The 23401-nt window shown below is 51.2% G+C and overlaps 2 protein-coding genes across 1 annotated transcript; one reads left to right on the top strand and one right to left on the bottom strand.

Moving 5' to 3' along the window:
- Erich1 (glutamate-rich 1) overlaps positions 1–23401 on the bottom strand; it is a gene marked incomplete at its 5' end in the record, with an annotated part of 52793804 nt that overhangs the window by 10525378 nt on the left and 42245025 nt on the right.
- On the top strand, positions 2317–6511 carry Zfp703 (zinc finger protein 703). The gene is given in 2 exon segments (NM_001109425.2): positions 2317–2606; positions 3590–6511. Coding segments are annotated over 2 exon segments (1797 nt in total). The 5' UTR covers positions 2317–2345; the 3' UTR covers positions 5126–6511.

The following is a 23401-nucleotide window of genomic DNA, read 5'->3' as shown; positions in this document are numbered from 1 at the left end:
TTGAAGTAACCCTGCAGTGAACTTTGTTAGGAAACAGGGTCTCACTCTGTAGACCCTGTTTGGGGTCTGGAGCCCTGTTTGGCTAGACTGGAACTCACTAGGTATGCCAAGCTGGTCTCAGATTCATCACGTGACCCTCCTGCCTCAGCCTCCTGGGTGCTGGCTCCCTACCCAGCCTGAAGAAGAATTTTAAAGATAAGTGTTTTCAGGGGACTGTGAGGTCAGAACGCATAGGCTGGTGTGAGCAGAGCTTAAGGGAGCTGGGGCAGGGAGTAAATCTTTGCACCATAAAATAAATGAGAAAATCCTCCTCTTTTCTGTTCCCATGCACTTCCTGCTGCAATGTGGACCATTTCGTCAGGGTCAGGGCACCTCTGGCCATTCCTTTTCAACTCATTTTATAAGATCTAAAGATGAGGGAGCGGGGTTGGGGATTTAGCTCAGTGGTAGAGCGCTTGCCTAGGAAGCGCAAGGCCCTGGGTTCGATCCCCAGCTCCGAAAAAAAAAAAAAAAAAGAACCAAAAAAAAAAAAAAAAAATAAAGATGAGGGAGGGGACAGTCAGGCAATTTCTATATACATTGATTTATCCATCCGTGTGCATCCAGGGAGAGTTTGAGTTTAGTGTGTGACTGGCGTGGCCTTGAAAGCTGCCTGCCGTCGTCTGTCCGTCCGTCCTCTTTCCTGAGCATCATAAAGTTTATGATTGTTCTATGAGTAGTTATTTCTCTCACTTTGAAGATTCCTTTGAAAGTTCTTGTTCTCACGTTGTGTTGAGTCATTGGTACCAGAGTCAGAGGGAAAAGAAAAAAGGGAAAAAGGAAAAAAAGAAAACAAAAAACAAAAAACCGTGGGTCAGCACCACGCACTCAGAACCACATAGTCCTGGGCAACACAAACACAATACAAAGACAGAACTTGATGGTCAGAGTGACTGAGAAATCACAACTGGAAAGTGGTATTCAAAAGGAATGGCGACACCAGCGCGCCTCCACTGGCCACTGAGGGCATGCAAAAGTGGTCACTCCAGAGCTGGGACACAAAGCACCATTCTCAGCTTATTGAGACAAGAATCTAGAACTTTACGGTCAGGTCCATGACTATGTAAAAATTAAAAAAAAAAATCTCTGACAAGTGTAAATACATACTTTTTCCGGAAGGCTTGGGGGAATCCGAGAGGGTACTGTTATTATCAATAAAAAAAAAAGTTTTATTTCGAAGTTTCCCTGGGGGAAAAACCAAGAGCAGTCTCTGGAGTTTGTATCGCTCTGCAGTGCTGAGACACCCCCCCCTCCTCTAGGATACCGGCCTCTACTTTGATGCGACTCCTAACCACGTCGCCGCCGCCGCCAAGCAGCAGCTCGTCACAGCAGGGTGAGGTAGCTTTACGACTTTAAACGGGACAAGAACCCTGAAACACAACTAAACACGATCAATAATTCAGGGCGCCCCCGGGGCGTCCCAGGAGCTTTGAGGCAGCGCTCCTTGCCAAGGGAGGCAACCTTCAACCACGCTTCACCTAGACCATCCCTCCTGGAAGGGAGTCTTTCAATTTGCAGTCTGACTGGACAAGCTCAAAGTAGTTGGAAGGGTCCAGGCAGCGCCCAGGGAATAGTGGATGCCCCCAAGGCTTCGGTGCTTCCAAGTGAACACATCCGGGAGAAGCCAATTAGGGGAAAGAGAACCGGCCGAAGCAGCTCGGAGAACCGGCCGAGCTCCCGAGGCGTAGTCCGCCCCCAGGCGGCCCCGGGGAGAGGCTTGGATCCTAGGACCGGAGCAGGCGCCGTGCGTTCCCACTCCGGTCTCCACCCTAGACACTAGTGGGAAGCAGCGGGCAACAGGAGAGCCAGCGCAGGAGAGGGCGCAGAGCCCGTGTCCAGAAGTCCCATCCCTTGTGTGACCCGTTGGCTAGGGCAGCTGGGCACAACCCGCAAAGGAAAGCGGATCCAGCGCGCGGCGAAGGCCGGGAGGCGGCGACGGGCTAGGGCGCTTTAAGACTCTCCCCGCCCACCGGCGGCGCCCGCCTCCGCCCTCCGCTCTCCCCGCCCCGGGGTCCGGGAGAGAGCTGCGATTGGGCGGGCGCGGCGATCCCTTTGAAGTGTGGCTGCAGATCGCGGCTATTTGACGTGCAGCTCGCGGAAGGCGAAGGTTTTTGTGTTGCTCGCCTGGGCTAGCGGCGGCGGCGGCGGCGGCGGCGGCGGCGGCGGTGGAGGAGGGGAGGCGGCACGGAGGCGCAGCGGCTGCTGCACGGCGTTCGACGCAGCGGAGCGAGCCCACCCGCCCCCGGAGCTCGCCTCCCGGAGCTTCCCCTCCCTCCCCGCCCCCCCAGTGGCGCTGCCTCCTCCAAATGAGCGATTCGCCCGCTGGATCTAACCCAAGGACACCCGAAAGCAGCGGCAGCGGCGGCAGCGGCAGCGGCGGCAGCGGCGGCGGCGGGAAGAGGCCGGCGGTGCCGGCAGTGGTGTCCCTCCTGCCCCCGGCGGACCCCCTGCGCCAGGCGAACCGGCTCCCTATCAGGGTCCTGAAGATGCTGAGCGCTCACACCGGTCACCTCCTGCACCCGGAGTACCTGCAACCGCTGTCCTCCACTCCCGTCAGCCCCATTGAGGTCAGTCTCCCGGCGCTGCCCACCTAGAACTGAACCCACTCCTCCACCCATGCTGGGCCCTTGGCTCTGCTCCCTGCCCCCCCCCCCGCCCCCAGTAGCTCAGTGGGACGAGAGGCCCGAAGCTGGCCACGCTGGCGGAGCTCCTGAGGAGGGACGGAAGGCAGGAATCAGACCCCTCCAGGTTCTCCCTAGACTCCTGGGTGGAAGGTTTCTGCCCACTCGCCCTTTGGAGCTGCATGTTTTCTATAGGGCTGGATTTGCTCTTGTGGTGCCCAGAGTCCTTTACTTTTTCTGTGGCCCCTTAGAGTCCTGTCCAAAGACTGCTTCTGGACCTCCCTCGCCTCCACCCCGATCTGTTCTCTTGGAAGCCAGAGGTGTCCCTCTGCATCTTCCGCGGCCTGGTGGGGCACAGTGCAGAAAACCAGGCACTCGCGATCCTGGGTCTTTCTTCACCCTACTTCTCAGGGTGTCCTCCCTGGGAGGGAGGGAGGGAGGGAGGGAGGGAGGGAGGGAGGGAGAGAGGGAATGAGAGAGGGAGGGGCTACTCACAGGGCCAACTGCGGCTCTGCCTTTAGAAGGCGCCTCTCCCTACTCTTACCCCGAGCGCCATCACCAGAAACCCGTCCCAAACGAAGTTCTCCCAAACTAAAGGCTTAAGTTTTTCCCTGGGCCAAAAAGATGGGAAAATTAGATTAAAAAGGGGGGAGAATCACCACCCCGATTACAGCGAAGTCACCTTTATCTGGGAGGGCCGTTGTTGAGTCGTTTCTCCTGCGCGCCAGCGCCCATGACACATTCAGGGACTAACCCACAAGGCTAGTGCCATTCTGCCCAGCTGCTCCGCCAGAGCCAGGCCCTCTTTGGGTGACCCTCTTCTCTAGGCCCCCGTCATTCCCCCGGTGCCTGACTCTGCCTCCCTGCGCACTTAGTGGGTCTCCTATTCTCACCGTCTTCTCATTCCCCCTTGCCACTGTCTCCCGCAGCTGGACGCCAAGAAGAGTCCTTTGGCTCTGCTAGCCCAGACCTGCTCGCAGATCGGCAAGCCCGACCCGCCGCCCTCGTCCAAGCTCAACTCCGTGGCGGCGGCGGCGGCCAACGGGCTGGGATCCGAGAAAGACCCGAGCCGCTCCGCCCCCGGCGCCGCCTCTGCGGCCGCGGCGCTCAAGCAGCTGGGGGACTCCCCGGCGGAGGACAAGTCCAGCTTCAAGCCCTACTCTAAGGGCTCCGGCGGCGGCGACTCCCGCAAAGACGGCGGCTCCTCGTCGGTGTCCTCCACCACCTCTTCGTCCTCCTCATCCCCGGGAGACAAGGCTGGCTTCAGGGTCCCCAGCGCTGCCTGCCCTCCCTTTCCCCCGCATGGAGCAGCGGTCTCCACCTCGTCAAACTCGTCTTCGCCGGGCGGCTCCCGCGGAGGTTCCCCACACCACTCAGACTGCAAGAACGGCAGCGGCGGGGCCGGCGGCGGCGGGGAACTGGACAAGAAAGACCAGGAAGCCAAACCCAGTCCCGAGCCAGCCGCTGGAAGCCGAGGCAGCAGCGGGGACTCGGCTCACGGTGGCCCGGAGGCCACCGCATCAGGGCGCAAATCCGAACCGCCCTCCGCCCTGGTGGGGGCGGGCCACGTGGCCCCAGTGTCACCCTACAAACCAGGCCACTCGGTGTTTCCACTACCGCCCTCCAGCATCGGTTATCACGGCTCCATTGTGGGCGCCTACGCCGGCTACCCGTCTCAGTTCGTGCCTGGCCTGGATCCTAGCAAATCTGGTTTAGTGGGAGGTCAGCTGTCCGGGGGCCTGGGCCTGCCACCCGGCAAGCCCCCCAGCTCCAGCCCGCTCACCGGGGCCTCCCCACCCTCCTTCCTGCAGGGATTATGCCGTGACCCCTACTGCCTAGGAGGCTACCACAGCGCCTCGCACCTCGGTGGCTCTAGCTGCTCCACTTGCAGCGCGCACGATCCGGCCGGGCCCAGCCTTAAGGCCAGTGGCTACCCTCTGGTGTACCCCGGGCACCCCTTGCAACCTGCGGCGCTCTCCTCCAGCGCCGCCCAGGCCGCGCTCCCGGGCCATCCTCTCTACACCTATGGCTTCATGCTGCAGAATGAACCGCTGCCACACAGCTGCAATTGGGTGGCGGCCAGCGGGCCCTGCGACAAGCGCTTTGCCACTTCCGAGGAGCTGCTCAGCCATCTACGGACTCACACAGCCCTGCCGGGCGCAGAGAAACTTCTGGCCGCCTACCCGGGGGCCTCGAGCTTGGGCAGTGCCGCAGCAGCCGCTGCAGCCGCGGCCTCTTGTCATCTGCATCTCCCCCCGCCCGCCGCCCCAGGCAGCCCCGGATCGCTGTCATTGAGGAGTCCACACACTTTGGGGCTAAGCCGGTACCACCCCTATGGCAAGAGCCACTTATCTACAGCTGGGGGCCTGGCAGTGCCGTCCCTTCCCACAGCCGGACCCTACTACTCGCCATATGCACTGTATGGACAGAGGCTAGCTTCCGCCTCGGCGCTTGGATACCAGTAACCACAGCTCTGGCCCCTCCCAGCCCTTCCCCACCCACCCCTTCCTCTCTCTGTCCCACTGCCTTCGACGCTGCAACCTCCATTACCGCTTACCCCTACCAGGATCCAGCCCAGCCCCCCACCCCACCGGACTGTGTATTTATTTACTATAATGTTAGCTTACAAGCTGGGAATCTAAGTGCATTAATGACCACATGAGTCTATGGTATGCAAAAAGTCTGTCTCCCCAAATAATACTATTAACCGCCCAGGTAACTCCATGATCCCCCACCCCCCTCTCCCTTTTTTTTTTTTTCTTCTTCTTCTTAGGTTTACGTTTTAAGGTTTCTGGGTTGTTTGGTTTGGACTGATTTGGTATTGAGGAATGAAGGGAGAGTTGGGGTTCTACACTTTTAGTTTCCCCATCTTGGGAAGTTTCTTGCATGAGTCTTAACTGTTAAAACTGCATTTTTTTCCTTCCCTTTTTCCTTCCACCCCATCTTGTTTCCTTCCACGTGAGGTTTTAAAATTTTTTTTCCCTTTGTACAAGAAAAATCGTAACAGTTTTGGAGGAGAGGGTCAAGGGGGTTGGGGGACAACCTTGGTGGCTGGAGGTCTTGAGCTGTGATGGACCAGAATTCTGTTGTGCTGTGTGGTACTCCACAAAAACAACCCGCCCCCCCCACCCCCAGCTTCCCACATGAGCACGTGGTTCTAGGCCCTGAGCCCTCAAATCAGATCACAGCCTTGACCCTCCAGGGTGCTCGGAAAGTCCCGGTGCCACCAACAGTTGGCCCAATGGCCTCTAACTAAGCCTGCCACTTCTACCTTTCTGGCCCCTCAGGGACCCACACCTTTCCGTGCAGTGGGATTGCCGGCTGACAGGGACCTGACACATCCAATTAAATGTCTTAGAAGGTCCCGCTGGCACGAAATTGCTCTTTATATTTTGTGAAGTACTTTATCGTTACTATTTTTTTTTTCTCTCCCTAGTTGGGACTGTGGCCTGCCTCCTCCCCTGGCCATAGGGGCGGGGTGGGGGATCTTTGATGGATCCCTCCAAAGCATACTAGTCCTCAAGTCAGCAAACCAGACAGCAGTAGTAGCTCTGTTGGGGGCAGGCTGGGGACTCAGGGAGCCCTAGGATCACAGCACTCCCTTCGCCATGTCCCAGACCTGAGCCAGCAATCGCCAAAGCTGGCACTGGGTTTCCGTGGGTTCCTGCAGTGGCTAGGATTAAAGACTTAACCAAGTCTTCTCCCCAACACCTTCCCTCCTTCCCGGTCTTACGCAGCGCCGGGGCTGCGGGCCTCGGCTGCGGGGCCTCTTGTGGGGTGAACAGAGCTCTCCCTTGCTAAGACTATTTTGTTAATAAATGGACTACTTGGCTATATTCACACCGTGGTGTGCTTCTCTCTTGCTTCACCCATGGTCCCACTTCTAGACACTTAAGCAGATGCCCTTGTTTTGTTGAGGTTTTTTTTTTCCTTAAAAGCGTTAGGATTTCCTTCTGAGACTGTGGTTAACCTTTCCTCTAAGGAGGGGACTTAGACCAATGTATTACAAATTACATAAAACCATCTTTACTCCCTACCCCATCCCCCAATTTAATCGTTTGGCTCCCAGGGATACTTCAAAGGCCTTGGCATTTCCTGGGGGCAGAGTGGAGCGAGGGCGCCTGTGAAAGTAGATCTTCCCCCGGGCGGGAATTCAAGGGCTACAGGGTGAGAAAGGGAACCAGGAAGGAGGACTAAAGCTGACTCCCTCTGAAGCCTAGGCCGGCGGGAGGGTGAGCAGAGACGTGCCTCTGGCGCCATCTAGTGGCAATACGGAGGGCTACAGGCTCAGAGGCCTCAACTTGTTCTAGTCACCTTGCAGTCCCCAAGATTGAGGATTTGTAGGGTAAACACTTGTTCGGAGGGCGGTTTCGTGAGGCTTCGGGGCTCTTCTTCCAACTCAGCGTTATCGACTTAGGTCCTCTGAGAATCTGAAAACTCGGAACCGGTTTGGTTTTGCTGAGAATTCTCAGCGATCATACAGGACCCTAAAGCCTTCTGACATGGGGGAGCCAGATTCTAAGACCTGGTTTTCTATCCGGTCTCGCTCGATTCACCTGTGTCAGGTGCTGTTTAGTAGGGTGTTGGCCCAGGAGTTGCCTACTGTCTGGGGAGTCAGCAAATGCCTAATGCCAGTGTGGACTGACTCCACTCCACTGCGGGCAGCCATAGCGGTGCAGTAGACCAGGCTCGCACACACTGCCTGGGCGCGCCACCGGGCATTGGATCAGTTGGTGCTGCTACACTTGGCCATCTTTGGGAGGGTAAACTACTTAACAGGTAGTTTGTACCCTACAGTCTTCCGGCTGCTGAAGCGTGGTAGGCAAGAGTCCACAGCACAAGATGAGGTGTGGGGTGCATTCTCTATCTAGATGTATCAAGTGTTCACAAACCGAACCCCTAGGTTGAGGCTCTGTGGAAGGCCACGCCTCTCTGGACTCGCCAGTACAAAGCGCGCACATTTCTGTGTCCCCAGATCTTTGTATCTAGACAAAATTCTTCTGTCAGTTAAGAGAGTATCACGTTGTTTTGTTGTTACTCTTGTTTTTACCCCGTATGTATAGGTGCTGGCCACTCACTGACTGCATGCCCCAGGGAAAGTAGTCTGGGCTGCTAGCATCCCTGGACTTGGAGAGGACATGAGTCCAGACAGACTGTGAGAAGCAGCAGCGAGAGTTACCCTGAGACCAGTCCCGGGTGGGCGTGGGGAGTCAGCATTGTTCAGTAGTCCACTCTCTCCTACACACCTGAAATACAGACACCTCAGAGTGTGTGTGTGTGTGTGTGTGTGTGTGTGTGTGTGCTCCCTCCCCCCCCCCCCCTCTCTCTCTCTCTCTCTCTCTCTCTCTCTCTCCTCCCTCACGCCCCCCCCGTTGTTTTCTTTGCTATTTATTGTTTCTGTCTCAGCTTCCTTTCCACCCAATTCCTTACTTTTTTCTGCAGATGCCTGTGTTTCTTTTCCAAAGCCTGTTAAAAACCAACAGAAAGGGTTCCTAAATGTTTTTCTTTCGACTTTGTGGTTGATAGCTCTTCCTCCCTGGGAGCACAGACTTCTCTGGTTAGGAAGGGAGATGAGAAAAGATTCTTATCTCCCAGGGCTAATAAGTCCCCTCTCTACTGAAAGAAAGCTTTGCTAATAGCTGCTTGGCCTGCACCTTCAGTGTGTGTGTGGGGGAAGACCATTGGAAAACGATGGCACTTAGGACTAGGAAGGGTTAGCTGAGCCTGGTTGAACTGCCTCCAAACACCATGGTAACCAGACAACCGCCCATCTCATAACCTGAAAACTTTCCCAAGAAATGCCTGTTGTAATTAACTGGTGGAGAGTTTGTTACTTTGTTATTTCCATTGCTCAATTCCTATTAGTTGCCATTATTAATGGAGAGGAACTCTCCCCGCCTCCAAGAGCTGCCTATTTGAATATTTAATATTATCTGGCAACTCCCACCTTACATTTCTCTACCTCCTTTTCTCCAAATATCTCTTCCTCCCCTTTCCCCTAATCTCTCTAGGCTCCAGAAATGGGACCTATGTTCCCAGGACAACAGGGTGGGGACTACAAAGCCCGAACCGGAGACGGTGGATGTTCCTGGCTCCGGGTCCTGTTTTCACACTTCTTGCCGGGTTATTTTTGTGGCCCTGTGGACAGCAGAGAGGAGAGGAGGAGAAGGAGGGGGAAAGGTTTGCCCCCAGATAGGCTGGACTCAAACAGAGTTGGGTGTGTTTTTAGCCACCCCAACCATAACCTATCTTCTATGAACTCCACTGCTCACCCTTTGTAGATAGCTCTGACTGCCTTGCCCAGCCCGACCTACTATACTGTATTTGAATCCGAGCTAACTCCCTTCTGATGCATGTCCAGCTTGGGTAGAATCTGTCTTGCAATATTCCCAAGGCCTGTACTTTATTAATCATTCCGTAGAGGAAGCTGCACTCCAGTTTTCTGTTTGATTCGATTTCATTCATCCCGTCTCTTTACAGAATAGATAGATGGTGCATCCGATAATGTATGGTTTAATTTGGAGCACTAAGGGCTTGAATTACCATTTTCATAATGTGCGTTAATGTGTTACATCATTTATAAAGAGGAATGTGCTAGATTTCAAACTTTCTCCTCGCAGCCAAAGTCACCTGAAGGAAACAAAGCTAAGATCACAGTTCCTCAACTCCTCCCTCCTTCCTGAGTAACCTCTGCCTCCTCCACGGGGTCACATGGCCAGAGCTCATAAGACCGATGTGAGGGGTTCCATTCACATAATACAAGTGGGTGTGTAGGTTTGGGGTGGGGGCACAACTTGCACATGGCTGCACTGAGCTGTCCACGGCAGTACAAAGCGCCCCCTCATTATGGCCCAACAACAGCTTTGCAGTCAACCAGCTTGCATTTTGCCGAGACCTCCAGCGGATGGCTCTTGGTCCACCCTAATCCCAGTACTCCGTCTCCGATGGCTGTAATAACACCAGCTGTCTGTTACTCAAACTCTGAGTGAGGAGGAAAAAGCACTGATTATCCAAATACAGTCATTAAAGGGGAAATGTGTTTTTAGGACTGTCAGAGTGATTAATGAGGGCTAGCCGTCTTTGCAAATGTACTTGTTTAGTCTAACTGGCAGCTTGTATTTTCCTATTGATTTATTGCAGCCGTTGCCGGGCCTTGGTGTGTGCTAAGTCAGGGCACTTCACAACTGTGCCCTGTTTAAACAGGAAAAGCATGCACCATTTTGTCCAGGAGGGAGGAGACAGCCTCAAGTCTCTCTCTTCAGGGCAGCCTTCAGGGACACAGACCAACAAAGAAGACATTAAAACCTGCAACCAAAGAGGGAAGGAAACGGTCTTCCTAGTCGGTTTTTTGCTCCAAGGTCAGTGGAGACGCACCAGGCCTCCCTGGACAAAGCCTGCCCTATAGTAACCTTTAGCCCCGCCCACATTTCTCTTCCAGTGGCCAGAATCCAGCTGTCAGTCACTGGGTTAGAGGACAGGAAAGGGCGCCAGCAGAGGACCAAGACAGGGGAACTGGGGAAGCCAGGAAGAAGTAAAAATAATAATAATAAATTAATAATAATAATAATAATAATAAAGAGTCCAGTAAGGGTGGCTATGCAGTGCACAGATAGACGCCAACAGTTGGGGTCAACTTTTAAAGAGAGATCCGGGAGAGGGGAACCACCAAAGCTACGCTTACATCTCTGTAAGCGCCTTTCCGGTTTTGATAAGTAGGGTCCGTAATGACCAAAACAGAGATGGCAGCTTGAAAAGTCTCACGATTTGGAGGTTGTACTTGCAGGTGGTGATTAATGGTCCCAGAAAATGGTTAACAGATTGCAGGATACCATGCAAGGTACCGTGTACACACCAAAGGGAACTCTGGAACCCTCTTGCCCGGGAGACAGAGAGCACTATGGGGAGGTACTTAAACCGTAGCTCTGCCCAGCTGACCTGACATCACATTCTGCCCTGCGGACAGAAGCACATGGAGAGACACCGTAAGGTGACACTGTCGCTGTGCTAACAGTCACACCGCAGGAGAGGATGGAGCTTCATTGAAAGAGTGGTGGTAGGACCTGGGGCTCCCAGTTCCTGCTAGCCCACCCTCTTCTGAAGGCTGCAGGTTGGTCGAGGCTTTCTGTAGTAGTGAGAGGGATGGGGTTGAGCTCATACAGAGGCATTTCTCAACCTGTGGAACAGCCCTTTCACAGGAGTCACATATCAGATACCCTGCATATCAGATATTTATGTTATGATTCGTAACAGTAGCAACTTACAGTTACTAAGTAGCAAGGAATTAATTTTATGGCTGGGGGTCAGGACAGCATGAGGAACTGCATTAAAGGGTCAGCACTAGGAAAGTTGAGAACTATTGCTGCTGCAAATCAAGAAACAGATTTCAGGGCTGAAGAGACGGTTTGTGGTTAAGAGTACTTGCTGCTCCTCCAGAAAACCAGGGCTTGGTTCACAACCACCTGTAACTCCGCTTCCAAGGGATCTGACTTCCTCTTCTGGCCTCTACGGGCACTTGCAGACTGTCTGTGGCGTTCACTCATACAAATACATACATTTGTCTAAGTAAAAATAAATTTATTTATTTTTTTAAGAAACAGGTTTTAGCAATGGTGTAAGATATAGGGCTGATGGTGTATAACGGTAAGCCCAGCACTTTGAAGGCTGAGGAAGAAAGATATCTTGGGCCAGATACAGAATAAGGTCCTTATGGTAGTTTGAATAAAAATACACCGCCTCCCCCCACCCCCTCATGCAGCCCCATAGACCCACAGGGAGGGGCACTCCTAGGAGGCGTGGCCTTGCTGGAGTGGGTGTGGCTTCTTGGAAGGCAGTGGGCTTTGAGGTCTCAGATGCTCAAATGTTCCTGCTGCCTGCTTTGCTGATTCAGGTTTAGAACTCTCAGCTACCTCTCCAGCACATGCTTCCTGCCATGACGACAACAGACTAACCTCTGAACTGTAAGTCAGCTCCAATTGAATATTTTCCTTTATAAGACTTGTCATGGTCACGGTGCCTCTTCACGGCAACAGAATACCCAATCTCAAGGAAAAGAAAAAAGTCCGAATTACCACCCAAGCACCTATCCACCTACCTTTCTTGATCAGCTTGCACGTTCAATGCAGTTCAGAGGTGGGAAGAGTATGTACTTCTTCTTGAGGGAAGACCCTTCCGAAGCTTTCCTGGGGTCAGGGCACATCGCCAGTATTACCAACAACTCTTCTATAACAGGAAATGCTGTCGCAGGTGTAGGGTGATGTCATTATGCAGCAAGGCAGGTCCAGAATAAGGTGTAGCCTATCACTGGATGAAAAGGAAGAGTGGGCAGAGAAAAGTCTAGGAAGGAGGGAGGAGGAGGAGGAGGAGGAAGAGGGAGAGGGGGAGGGGAGGGAGAGGGAGAGGGGGAGGGAGAGGGGAGGAAGAGCAAGCGATGGAGTCTACAGAGGAGGATAATTCAGATTTAGGTGAACTAGATCGATTTTATCTTGTCTAGGTGGGCGGTTTATATCTTCATCAATTGACAGTGAATTTATCATGAGGATGAATTGTGGATTGAGAATTTAACATATAAATCTAATTGCTAAATTACAAGTTTCTGAAACTTTGATTTACCGGGCTAAAGAGGACCGTGTGTGAAAGAAATGGCTGAGAGGCGGTTGGCACGCGCGGATCTGGTTCTGTTGCCCGTGCAGAGTAAGAACACGCAGGGCCTGCAGACCAAGGTGTGTGTGTCTGTGCATGCCAGGCGTGGTAACTACCGCCTAAGTGACCATGCAGAGAGGGTGGCTAGAAGGGAGCCAGCCGGGAATAGGTGGCTTGTGGACCGCATGGCAGAGTGGCGGCCGAGTGAGCGGATCCGGCTGGCCGGAACTGGTAGCAAACATTTTTTTTTTACTGCAACAACTGGATTTTGAGTTGCTGATGAACTAGATACACTTTTCTTAAGACAAAATAAATTCCTAAAAAGAAGGCGAGTAACGGCGATCTCAGAATGGAGTCCAGTGGGATCAGTGTGCTTCGGTGAACTCAGTGACCATTATGAAACGTCCTAGCCGTTAGGCAGCTAGGAGTCAGGGACGTTGGCTGTTGTTCTGCTTCTAAACCTGACCACATGACAAAATCCATCACTTTCCACACTAAATTAAAAAAAAAAAAATTAGAGGGTGGGGGTGGGCTGACGAAATGGCTTGATTGTTCTTCCAGAGGACTAAGGATCACAGTCATCTGTTAACTCCAGTTCCATGGGATCCAACACATCCTTCTGGTCTCCACGTGCACCAGGCACTTAGGTGGTACACAGGTGACACATGCAGGCAAGGAACCAACACTCGGAAAATAAATAGATAATTTTTTTATTTTGAAAATCATAATTGCTAGCCAGGAGCAGTGGTACACGCCTATAATCGCAGCACTGACAGAGGCAAGAGGATCTTGGGTTTAAGGTCACCTTAAAATGTACAACGACTTCAGAACAGCTTACTTCAAAATAATTAATTATATTGAATAAAACCCAATGGCCACCTCTAATGGGCCTTTTTTTTTTTAATCACCGAGATGAAATTGTTAAACTATACAATTATTTCTTGCTAACTAAAATAGTCTATATTTTGAAGACAGAGTATTGCTATGAGGTTCAGGCTAGCCTAGACATCCTCCTGCCTCAGCCCCCGGAATAGCTAAGACTACAAACACATATCACCGTGCATAGCCCCTGTGGACTTGTGAACTGTTTAAAGAATAAAGCATCGAGGTGGGAATAACTGGTTAGGACGCTGTCACTGGCCCCTATCAAGTATAACTTTAAAGCTCCTATCAGATCTGACAACGTAGCTCGGTGATTGAATGTACCCGGCCTGCATGAAGCCCTGAGCACCATCAGAACAAATTCCCTACCAGAGCAGCCAATGTGGATGATCCGGTAAAAAAGGCTCCATGGCCTCGATTCACCAACAGACGGAAGGAAGGAATACACGAATACACGTGAAAAATCCCTCTAGTGTGGGAACCTGAGCCCTCCAAAGTGAATTGCTGCCCTTTTATTTTTAACGAAATGTTCGGTATGGTATAGTATTTTAATGAAATGTTCAGTATTTCAGCATCTGCACAGATGGTTCAGGTAGGGTGGAAATTATTCTTAAATAAGTTGAAAACTCCTGAGGTTAAACCAAGGACTTCAAACGGATTTCGACTTTTTCATAACCTACAGCCAAATGTTTTCAGAGTGTGGGGAAGAACGGAGAAGCAGATAGACCTCAAACCACACCATAGACCTTTGCTCTGAGCGGGCAGTGCGTGTTTCTGCACGGTTCAGAACATAGCATGAAGTAATCTCGATGTTTAAATCCGAGCCAGATTTAAGAGTAGAAACAGCAGTTAGAAAGTATTATCGCATGCCCCTCCACATCCTGTTTGCCCTCCTGAGTGTGTGGGTATGGGCGCATATGTGTCTGCATGTGTGCTGTACACAGGTTTGTACTCAGCCCTTACAGGAAATGGCATTGCTCTGCTTTTCCAGTGACTTCACGCATGTAGAGCTCTGAGTCCAACAAACGTGTCTGGGGGGATCAAGAAGCATCACTCCGTGCCCGTCATCGATCAAGAAGTGTCACCGTTCATCATAACAGTCCCATATCATAAGATGTGCAAAGCACTCAGCTCCTCCTGGTTTTGTTTGCTCAGCTAGAACCCAGGCCCTGACACAGACTAAGAAAGCGTTCTGCATCTCAGCTAGGTCCCTAGTCCCGGCTACTTGGTGCCTATGACAAATGACTGTTTCCCTTCGATGACAGAACTGAGATTTAAAGAGGTTTACTGCCCAAGATGTCGTAGTTAAAGGGCTGTAGAAAGCTGGGTATAGAAAGATCCACCGGTAGTACCAAGTACTTGGGGTACTGGAACAGGAAGACTGTGCCAGATTCAGCAATTACTTCCAGCCTCAGAGACCCCCATCTCCTTTCCAATCAAACTAACAAAGCTGTACCACCGGGATCTCGCTGTTCTCCTGGCTTTAAGACAACTTGCACTTAGCTTCAGACTTCCTGTCTTGAAGAATCTCCAAATGTGACGATCTGTAGGCTGGATGACCATCCAAAGAATCCAACAGCAAACAAAAACATTTTCTGTATGGGAGTCATGTGTGCGTTACAAGTGTCTTAGACCAGAATGCTGGTCAGGACAGTAAACATTCAAAGTGACCACCACATACCAAGTAAAACCAGCTGGGAGCAAACCCAGGGTGTTTTAATGTTAAGCAAGCTCTCTACCTCTGAGGGAGACTCCTCTCCCAAGACAGTTTTTTGAAAGAGCTGCGTAGAAATTGAACCTAGATGATGAAAAGGTTTGCATCTCACCATCATCCCTTAAGCAATACAATGTATCAATGACTGCTACAGCATTACCTTCTGTTGAGTATTCTGAGTATCCTACAAGTGGTTTGACTGGACATGGACCTAGGTAACAGGTAACTCCTAAGCCATTTTTACTAGAGTCTTGAGCCTCCATGGATCTGGGTACCCAGGGCAGGCTTTGGAGTCAATCTACCTTGACACCAAGAGGTGTCCTATAATCTAGCCTAGGAGTCAGTGATATGTAGGAACTTATTTCAAGAAACTTTTGGCTGCATATGGTATAGAGACACAGTGTAGTTAATGCATGGTGTACTAAGGGATCCATCAATGCTTTTGCCCATGTTGACTAGAATCTGTGGTAACAACAAATCAACACCCAAATCCCAGTGTCTTAACACAAGGAAGATCTTCCTTCCTCATCCACATTCCTATACGGACTGACAAGAATTCCATCAATCACAATTCAGCACAATCACAGATGGCAGTGGTAAGACACCTCTTCCGAGTCACCGGCTTATGCAATTTTAGTGTTAGCTAAGCAGACCAGGAGTCTATGGCGCATCGAACAGGAAGGGAGGATCACAAACACTCTGAAAGTCTGCTGGCGTGAGCCATGACTTGAGAGATGGCCTAAAACCTCTCTCAAAGCACTCTCCCGATTAGGCCTGGCCCTCCTCAGATCGTCTCTCCCTTTTGATCGACCTAAAGCCCATTTGTCAGGGACTCTTACCACACTTGTGAAAGTGTTTCACAGAGGCACTTGGACTGGTACGTGATTGACTAATGGGACTATGGCTCAATTTCATCAAGCCAACATATCAGAACGCGTTACGCTATGCTATCCAATGAATCAGACCCATTGACTGGCAGGGACAACAGCAGAGGATCTTGAATGAATTGTCACATGGTTCAAGCCAAAAGTGGCCCTGTTGCCTCTTCTCATTGGATCCTTGCCTCTAACTGCAAGGATAATTTGGAGTCTTTTCCAGTGCACAGCAGGGGAGCCTAGAGGGTAGTTCATCTAAGCTCTGTCCATTCATCCTGCCATCCTCAAGCCCATGTTCATAGAGAGAACTAGGTCAGTAAAGAGATGGGGGTATCCTGCAGCCGCTAACGGTTATATACCATGGATACAGGAGAACTTCATCTCAGCTCACCTCCACCTACCCCCTCAGATCTCACCACACAGAGGCTCTCCACACTCACTGAGCCTTGTGGCTGTGAACTTTTCCCTGGACAAAGTTGATGCCGAAGTCATAGGGGAGGTGAGAATTTGATGGTGTAGGTGTCGAGAAGTCAGAACCAGAATGGCTGTGAGTTTGAGGCCAGCCTGGACTACATAAGGAGTTCCACAACATCCCAGAGTGAGATACTGTTTCAAAAACAGAAGGGGAGGGAGAGGAAAGGGAAGGAAAGTAAGGAAACACCCCCTCCCCCAGGATGGAATGCTCTGGAGGCCAAGGCTGGAACCACTAAGGGCAAAGCAGAAGGCTCAGAGATCAAGACCGGCACCCTCCACGGAGCTGAGGCCTCCACCTTACAAAGAACTACAGATGTGAGCACGTTCAGTGGTCTATAAGTGAGCACCCCCTAACAAAAGGGCTAGGGACCTCTGGTGTATTTGGTGACAACAATGGCCTCACAGTGCAATTTACAGGAAGCTAAAGGTTGACCCAAGGTAATGATGATTGGTGGTCACTGCCATCTACGGTCACCAACAGGTGCTGTCAATAGAATATGCTCAAAGTTCAAATGAAATCGAGTGGGTCGCTGAGACCAGACCTGAGCCCTTCTCTCCTGTAACATTAACTGAATGTTTGCTGTGTGTCCGGCACCGAGTTAGCACTCCCCATGGGTGTTTCCATCAATGATTGCCTTCAGTAAGTCTTGACACATTTTACCTAAAGTCACAACAAGATCCTTACCATGACTGCGATTACAATGCCTGTGTTTCTTCCACCAACAGGGCTACCACATTCTGTTGTGCCAAGGCAGCAAGCAAGCAACCAATTGGGGCCTCATAGCTACCTCTGAGCCAGCATGGGCTGCATCCACAAAGGTGTCCCATGGGGAAGCAGCAAGGGGAGCCATGATTACCTCTGACCCTGCCCTCCAAAGACCAAAGTCAAAAAGGAGCCCTCAGGCCCCTAGTCACAGGTTCCCCTCCTGACGTCTGACACCAAATGTAGACTTGTGCCATGCTAATTGCCAGCTACGAAAGACTTCTGGAGCCCAGTGTCTAACACAGCAAAGCCCAGTCTTCAGAACACTGAGGATCCCAAGTTCGAGGCCTGCCTGGACACCTTAGTATAAAACTCTGTCTCAAAAAAAAAACTTTTTTATTTGTTTTTATCTCAGTCCTGGATAACTTACAGTGTGTATTAAATACTATTGGACACTCTCTGTGCACCAAAGTGCCTATGATCCAGTAGGAAGAACAACATAAACTCACACTAATAATGCAAATACGATAATGGCAAACAGAGGGGGGTCCCCCAAAGGTGCAAGACCTTCAGAGCACCCCCAGATCCTCCAGAAGAGAAAGAAGAGAGCTTGCTAACAAGACAGGCTGAGCGTGACCCCAACAGGACTGAGCAGGTATCCTGGGGATGCCCCGCTCAGATGCTGCTCCAAGTGACTAGCTTGTGTGCAGAGCAGAAGGCCACGTAAAGCCAGCAGTTCATTTCGTTTCTGGGCCACCTGCAGAGGTGCAGTCACCAGGCAAGGGGACAAGAGAGGGTCAGAGACTCAGTACAGGAAAGTAGCCTGAGCAGCTTGCTTCAGAAGAAGGGAAGGAAGCTCCTCGCTCCCAGGGTTTGGATTTGAAGTGAGTGCTGCACTTGCTCAGCCAAATTTCAAAGTCCCAGCTGCCCAGCCTGGACTCTCATCCTCACAGGGACCACCTCCCCCGGCTATGTTAGAGCATCGGGCTTTCCAAAGCACGGTGTGTTCTCAGAAGCCTTTCCATGGCCACACCCACAAGAGGTGACATTCACCCACATATCCTGATAGTCACCTGCTCTCCACCCCAGACTCAGCTCCTCCCCTCCCTGCCAAGTACTGGGGAGTTTGTAGCATATTTCTTTGCACCCTTGTACCTCTCTGTAACTGTCCCCCTCGTGCCCCTCCCCCAGAGCCATCCCCCTCAACCAGACACACTCACATGCATGCTCCCTCTCACCCTCGCCTCCCCCCCTTCCCCTCCATTTGTTTCAATGAACAGCCCCTTTTATCTATTCTGTAGGTACAAATGAAGCTGTCAAATTTGATCAGGCGCTTGATATGACAGGCTGTGGGAGTCAGGACCCCTTAAACAGAGTGGGCCTTGTCTGTCACAGCCTGCCTGACACTTCCTATAATGCCCAGACTGATGAGATTCTGAGTAGGGCCCAGCACATTTTCAACTCTATTTTGGGTGAAAACCCTTCTTGAAAGGTCTTGAAAGGAGCTGGCAGTTCCGCCGCCCGGATGATTAATGAGGGTTGGCTTCACTGGACGGATTTCTCCTGGTGCCAACAGCCGTCCTCCCAACAGGCCAGAACGTGTTGCCTCGGACTCCCCCAGTGTTTCCCTGCAGACATTACCCCCCAAAGTCCCTTTCCATCAGCCCTCAGAATGACTCCTCTAACTCTCACTTCTTCTGCCAGCCATGGTCTCTGCCACTCTCCTCCAGTTCTACTGGGAGCCGCCCCCATACATGGAAGAAGTTACCTCACCGCTGAGGGGCCAACTTGAGGGAGCAGGGCCTCATGGACATCTTTTGAGGAGAAGGGGTGGCTGAGGAACAGCTCGGCAGGGTCTGTAAAGGACTTGTGACCCATGGACTCCGTGCTCCTCACAAGAGTGGGCTGTGCTCCACACAAGAGTGGGCCTTTCTGCTTTTCCCTCCAGAATCTCAGGGGACAAAAGGCCCCCAAAGACAAAACATCGAATTCCTTGTTTGTTTTTCTTATCTGTGGCTGTTTCTCAAATGGGACAACTACTGCCAGGCAAGTCAGGAAGGCACCTCTGGAGGGCAGAAAGTTTAGTATCTTGGTCTCAAGACTGCTCTATCAACCATCACGGGGAAGATTAAGAGTGCTTCCCGAAGTTCCTAATGCCCCTGAGGCACTGCCAGCTAAGCCATTCCAGGGTCCACCATACTGCAGAAAGTCCTTCTGGCCCAGGTATCTAAAGAGCCAGGCTCAGTGTGCAGCTTCCATGAACACCTGTGTCCTTCAAGCCCTGCCTCCCCACGCAGGGGTGATTGCGCTCTCTCTCTCTCTTTCTCTCTCTCTCTCTCTCTCTCTCTCTCTCTCTCTCTCTCTCTTCCTCTCTCTCTCCCCCTCCCTCCCCCTTCTTTCCTCTTTCCTCCTCCCTTCCTCCCTTCCTTCTTCCCTCTCCAGTCCTCCCACCCCAAATCATGTTACACCAGCAGTGCCTGGATGTTCTTTAGGGACTTTCAAACTCAGAACCCTTCAGGAACAAGCGGGCTGCAGGTAGTTGGGGTTAGAAATTTGACTTTGCCTTTTCTTGATAGCCTCCTGTTTTGGTTGGTTGGTTGGTTGGTTGGCTGGCTGGCTGGTTTTAGTTTGGGGTTTGAGTTTTCTTTCTTTCATTTTTGTTTTTCTTTGGGGGGAGGGGTTGGACATGATCCCCCCTATATAAGCTAGGCTTACCTCAAATCTGCAGTCCTCCTATTTCCCAAGTGCTAGGAATAAAGGTCTGTGTCACCACACACATGAGGCCTCTTTTCCCTCTGGGGCAGACCCTAACTATGTTGTTCAAGGGCCAGCCTCATGACTAACTAGGCTTACCGCTAAAATGTATTCTGTCTTTTTCTTAAAAGCACTCATAGATGTCTCTTTCAACTAGGTTTGAGGTCTGGGGAAGAAATTGGGTCTCTAGAACCAGAGGGCTCCCCCCCTCATCCCCCTTCTTCCTTTCCTCCGAGAAGAGAGGAAAAACTCCAAAATACCACCCCCAGATCACTGGGTAACTGCCTAGCCAGTTTTGAGATTACCTCCAATGCACACTTGAACCTGAGACCATCATCACATTCATTCAGCACCATTCACTAAGCCCTATTCCATTACTAGGCAGTAGACTGGCTCTGAGGGGACCACAGTCAGCCAAAGCCTGCAGCTAAATAAGCCTATCTATCCCCCTTCATGCAGCCGACAGACAAAGAGATGATGCCCACACAAATCAACACACAACTGTGAATCATAGGATAGTGGTAAGTGTCACATGGGGCATATCGTGGGTTGGTGAGAAATCCTCGTTTAGATCAAAGGTCCAAGATGGCCTCACTGGAGCAGGATCCTAAAACTAAGACACAGTGGCTAAATGGGTTCATCCAGGAACAAAACATGCCAGGCTGGAGAAAGCCACGAGGGACTGTCAGCAGACTTCCCTTGTCAGGGGGTTGCGTCCTTTTCAGTCAAGACTTTATGGAAGACAAAAACTCAGAAACCCACCCAAGCCTTGGCAGAACCACCAGAGCAATGAGCTTGGAAGAGAAAGGAAGTCCAGGAAGGCAGAGGGGGCCACTGATCACAAAGGCCTGGGCAAGGCAGGACCTCTGCACCTAGGCAGGTGAGTGAGTCCCTAGGCGTTGCAGGACCCACAGGGAGGCGCTAGGCCGCTCTCTCCGTCTTGGAGCTAAGTGTACAATGAAACGCTACAGAGGAAGACAAAAATCAACAGGAAACCCGTTCGCATCTAAACAGAATAATGACAAGACCCCTGCCAGAAGTGTGTAGCTTGAAGCGATTGAAGAGAAGTTAGTCTTCCCTCTCCCAGAAGATGCTTTTTAAGGGAATTATAGAAGATTGTGTTTCTCGCTTTTGGAAAACTCCTAGGATCTATGGTAAGTTGGTTTTCTCCAATATAACAAGTACCCGAGATCATCGATTGTTGTTTTTAATGTAAGTTTTAAGGCTGAAGAGATGGCTAGGGAATTAAGGGAATTTTCAGCACTTGTAGAGGTTTGGTTCCCAGCACCTACACGGTGACTCACAACCATCTGTAACTCCAGTTCCAGGGGATGCAACACCTCCTTCGGGCCTCCACCGGCACACTTGGCAGGCAAGACTTATACACACGCAAAATAAAATTATTAAGTAAAATTTTAAAGGCATTCAAGAAGAAATGTTAAGCAGGTTTTGGTGGCTTGTGACTGGAAGGGTCACTGCCAACTGAGGCCATCAAGCACAGGAAGTTCTGGACAGCCTTGGCTATAGAGTGAGACCGTCTCAAAAAGAGAACCAACCAGCCAAAGACAAAAGGTCCATTTTTGGCTCACAGTTTCAGTGCCTAGCGTGTGCCCTGTCCCTTCAGGGCCTTGGTAAAGCAGCCTACCATGGAGGGACACAGTGTAAAGAAAAGCACTCAACCCGTGATCAGGAGACAAAAGGAGTTATGTTTGCAGTGACTTAAACCCTCCACTGGGCCCACCCCTTAAGGTTACACCAGCTCCCAGTATTACCAAGATGGAAACCAAACCTTTAATGCACGAGGCTTTGAGAGAAGGTCCACAGCCAAACTACTGAACAGGACTTCACTGCGCCCCTTTGTTTAATAAGGCCAAACCTTTACTTTAGCGTGGATGTCCTCATGTCCCCAGTGTCCCTACATCCCCCACCGGCATCCTTCACAGGAGCCAATGGGACAACTAGAGACATCCTGTACATCAAGCTCTTTAGGGACTTGGGCCTTCTTCTAAGACTCCCATACCCCTCAGAGCTGTCAGTTCTGCCCAGAGCCCTTATGACTTTTGGGGAGGCTGGAGACTGGAAACATTCTCATCTCCTCTTTATCTCCTCTGCCGTCCTCATGCATGTCCCTCTCATCTTCCCAAGAAGAACCAGAAACTGCTTAAAGGTATTCTATTCATCTTCACGACCCCTCCAACTAGGTCGGTGCCCGGCACCTGGTAGGTAATCGATAAGTGCCGTCTGAGTCCCATTACTTGAAATCACCACAGGGATAAACATTTGTCGGTGTCTTGGAACGGAGTCATTGAGTGGACATGGGAGGAGCCCCAGGGATGAACCTCGAAGGAGAGACAGAAATGGTGCGATGAAAGAGGAGAGAACCAATGCACAGTGCCACTAGGACCCAGTGGTCGGTTATTCCAGAAGGACTCCTTTCTCTAGTCAGTCTCCCTTGTCCGAACCAAGCACGTGGTCAGTCTAAGGGACACAGTTTCAGCAGCATGTTTGGAAGCACGCAGGGGAAACAACCTAAACAGAAGGGCAGAGACTCCCTTCCTCTACCAACTTGCCAAAATGGCTAAAATGTTCCCTTCCAGTCGCTGCTTGGAGAAAGGAGGGGGTCCTAAGTAAAGCCCCATAGAGGCCAAACAGGATGGCACCTGTCTGTAACCCCAGCCCTCAGCAGGCTGAGAAAGGAAGACCAGAGCTTCCAGGTCCACCTGGGATGCATAACAAGTACAGTGCCCACCGGGATTACATAGTGACTCTGTTTCTGCAAAATAAACAGATAATAGAAATGCACCTGAAGCATGGTGGGTAGGGAGACAGTCCTACCAATGCACTGTGTCCACGGAACAGGACAAAAATCATACCCAGGTAAACAGAATTGGGGTCTGAGGTCAGAGGGACAAGAGACCATTGGAGGGTGAGACAGTGCCAGGTCACAAACACGCTCCCAAGAAAAGCAGTTCCAGAATCAATGCCCTAGGGGTGGGGGGCATAACACACACACACACCACACACACAACACAACACACACAACACACACACAACACACACACAACACAACACACACACACAACACACACACAACACAACACACACACAACACACACAACACACACACAACACACACACAACACACACACAACACAACACACACACACAACACACACATACACACACACACACACACACACACACACACACACACACACAGTGCCCATGTACTCTCCTTCCACCATGTGTATTGAACTTAGGTCATCAGGCTTGGTGGCAAACACCTTTTATCACTGAGTCATCTCAATGGCCCATAGATATTTCTTGAATACAATTTTTTCCCTAAGTCTATAAATGAATGTGCTTTAAGAAAACAGACAACAAAACAAAGCAAAACAACAGACCTTAAAACAAAACTAGTCCCTGCCCTTTGGATTCTGCAGGGGGCCTGGGAGGCACGCTGAAGTGCCCCTGGACCACTAGAACACTACCCGAATGAGTGGTACTCCTCTTCCACAAACCAGGCCCACGCCTGCAGCTTGGGAAGGACGCACTTCACAGATGTTCTCCAACAGTCCCCAGAGCAGAACCAAGCTCCCTCCTGTCTTTCAGAATCTCTTCAGGGAAAAAGATAATTCTTGTGCCCATGAGGCCAGAATAGAAAAACAAGGCTGTATAAAACATGCCTACAGAAAGAGTA

Source organism: Rattus norvegicus, chromosome 16 (genome assembly GCF_021556685.1).
Source record: "Rattus norvegicus strain SHRSP/BbbUtx chromosome 16, alternate assembly SHRSP_T2T, whole genome shotgun sequence".
In the NCBI taxonomy this organism is placed as follows: domain Eukaryota; kingdom Metazoa; phylum Chordata; class Mammalia; order Rodentia; family Muridae; genus Rattus; species Rattus norvegicus.
Note: the sequence above shows the minus strand (reverse complement) of the source record. Positions and strands in the feature narration are given on the sequence as shown.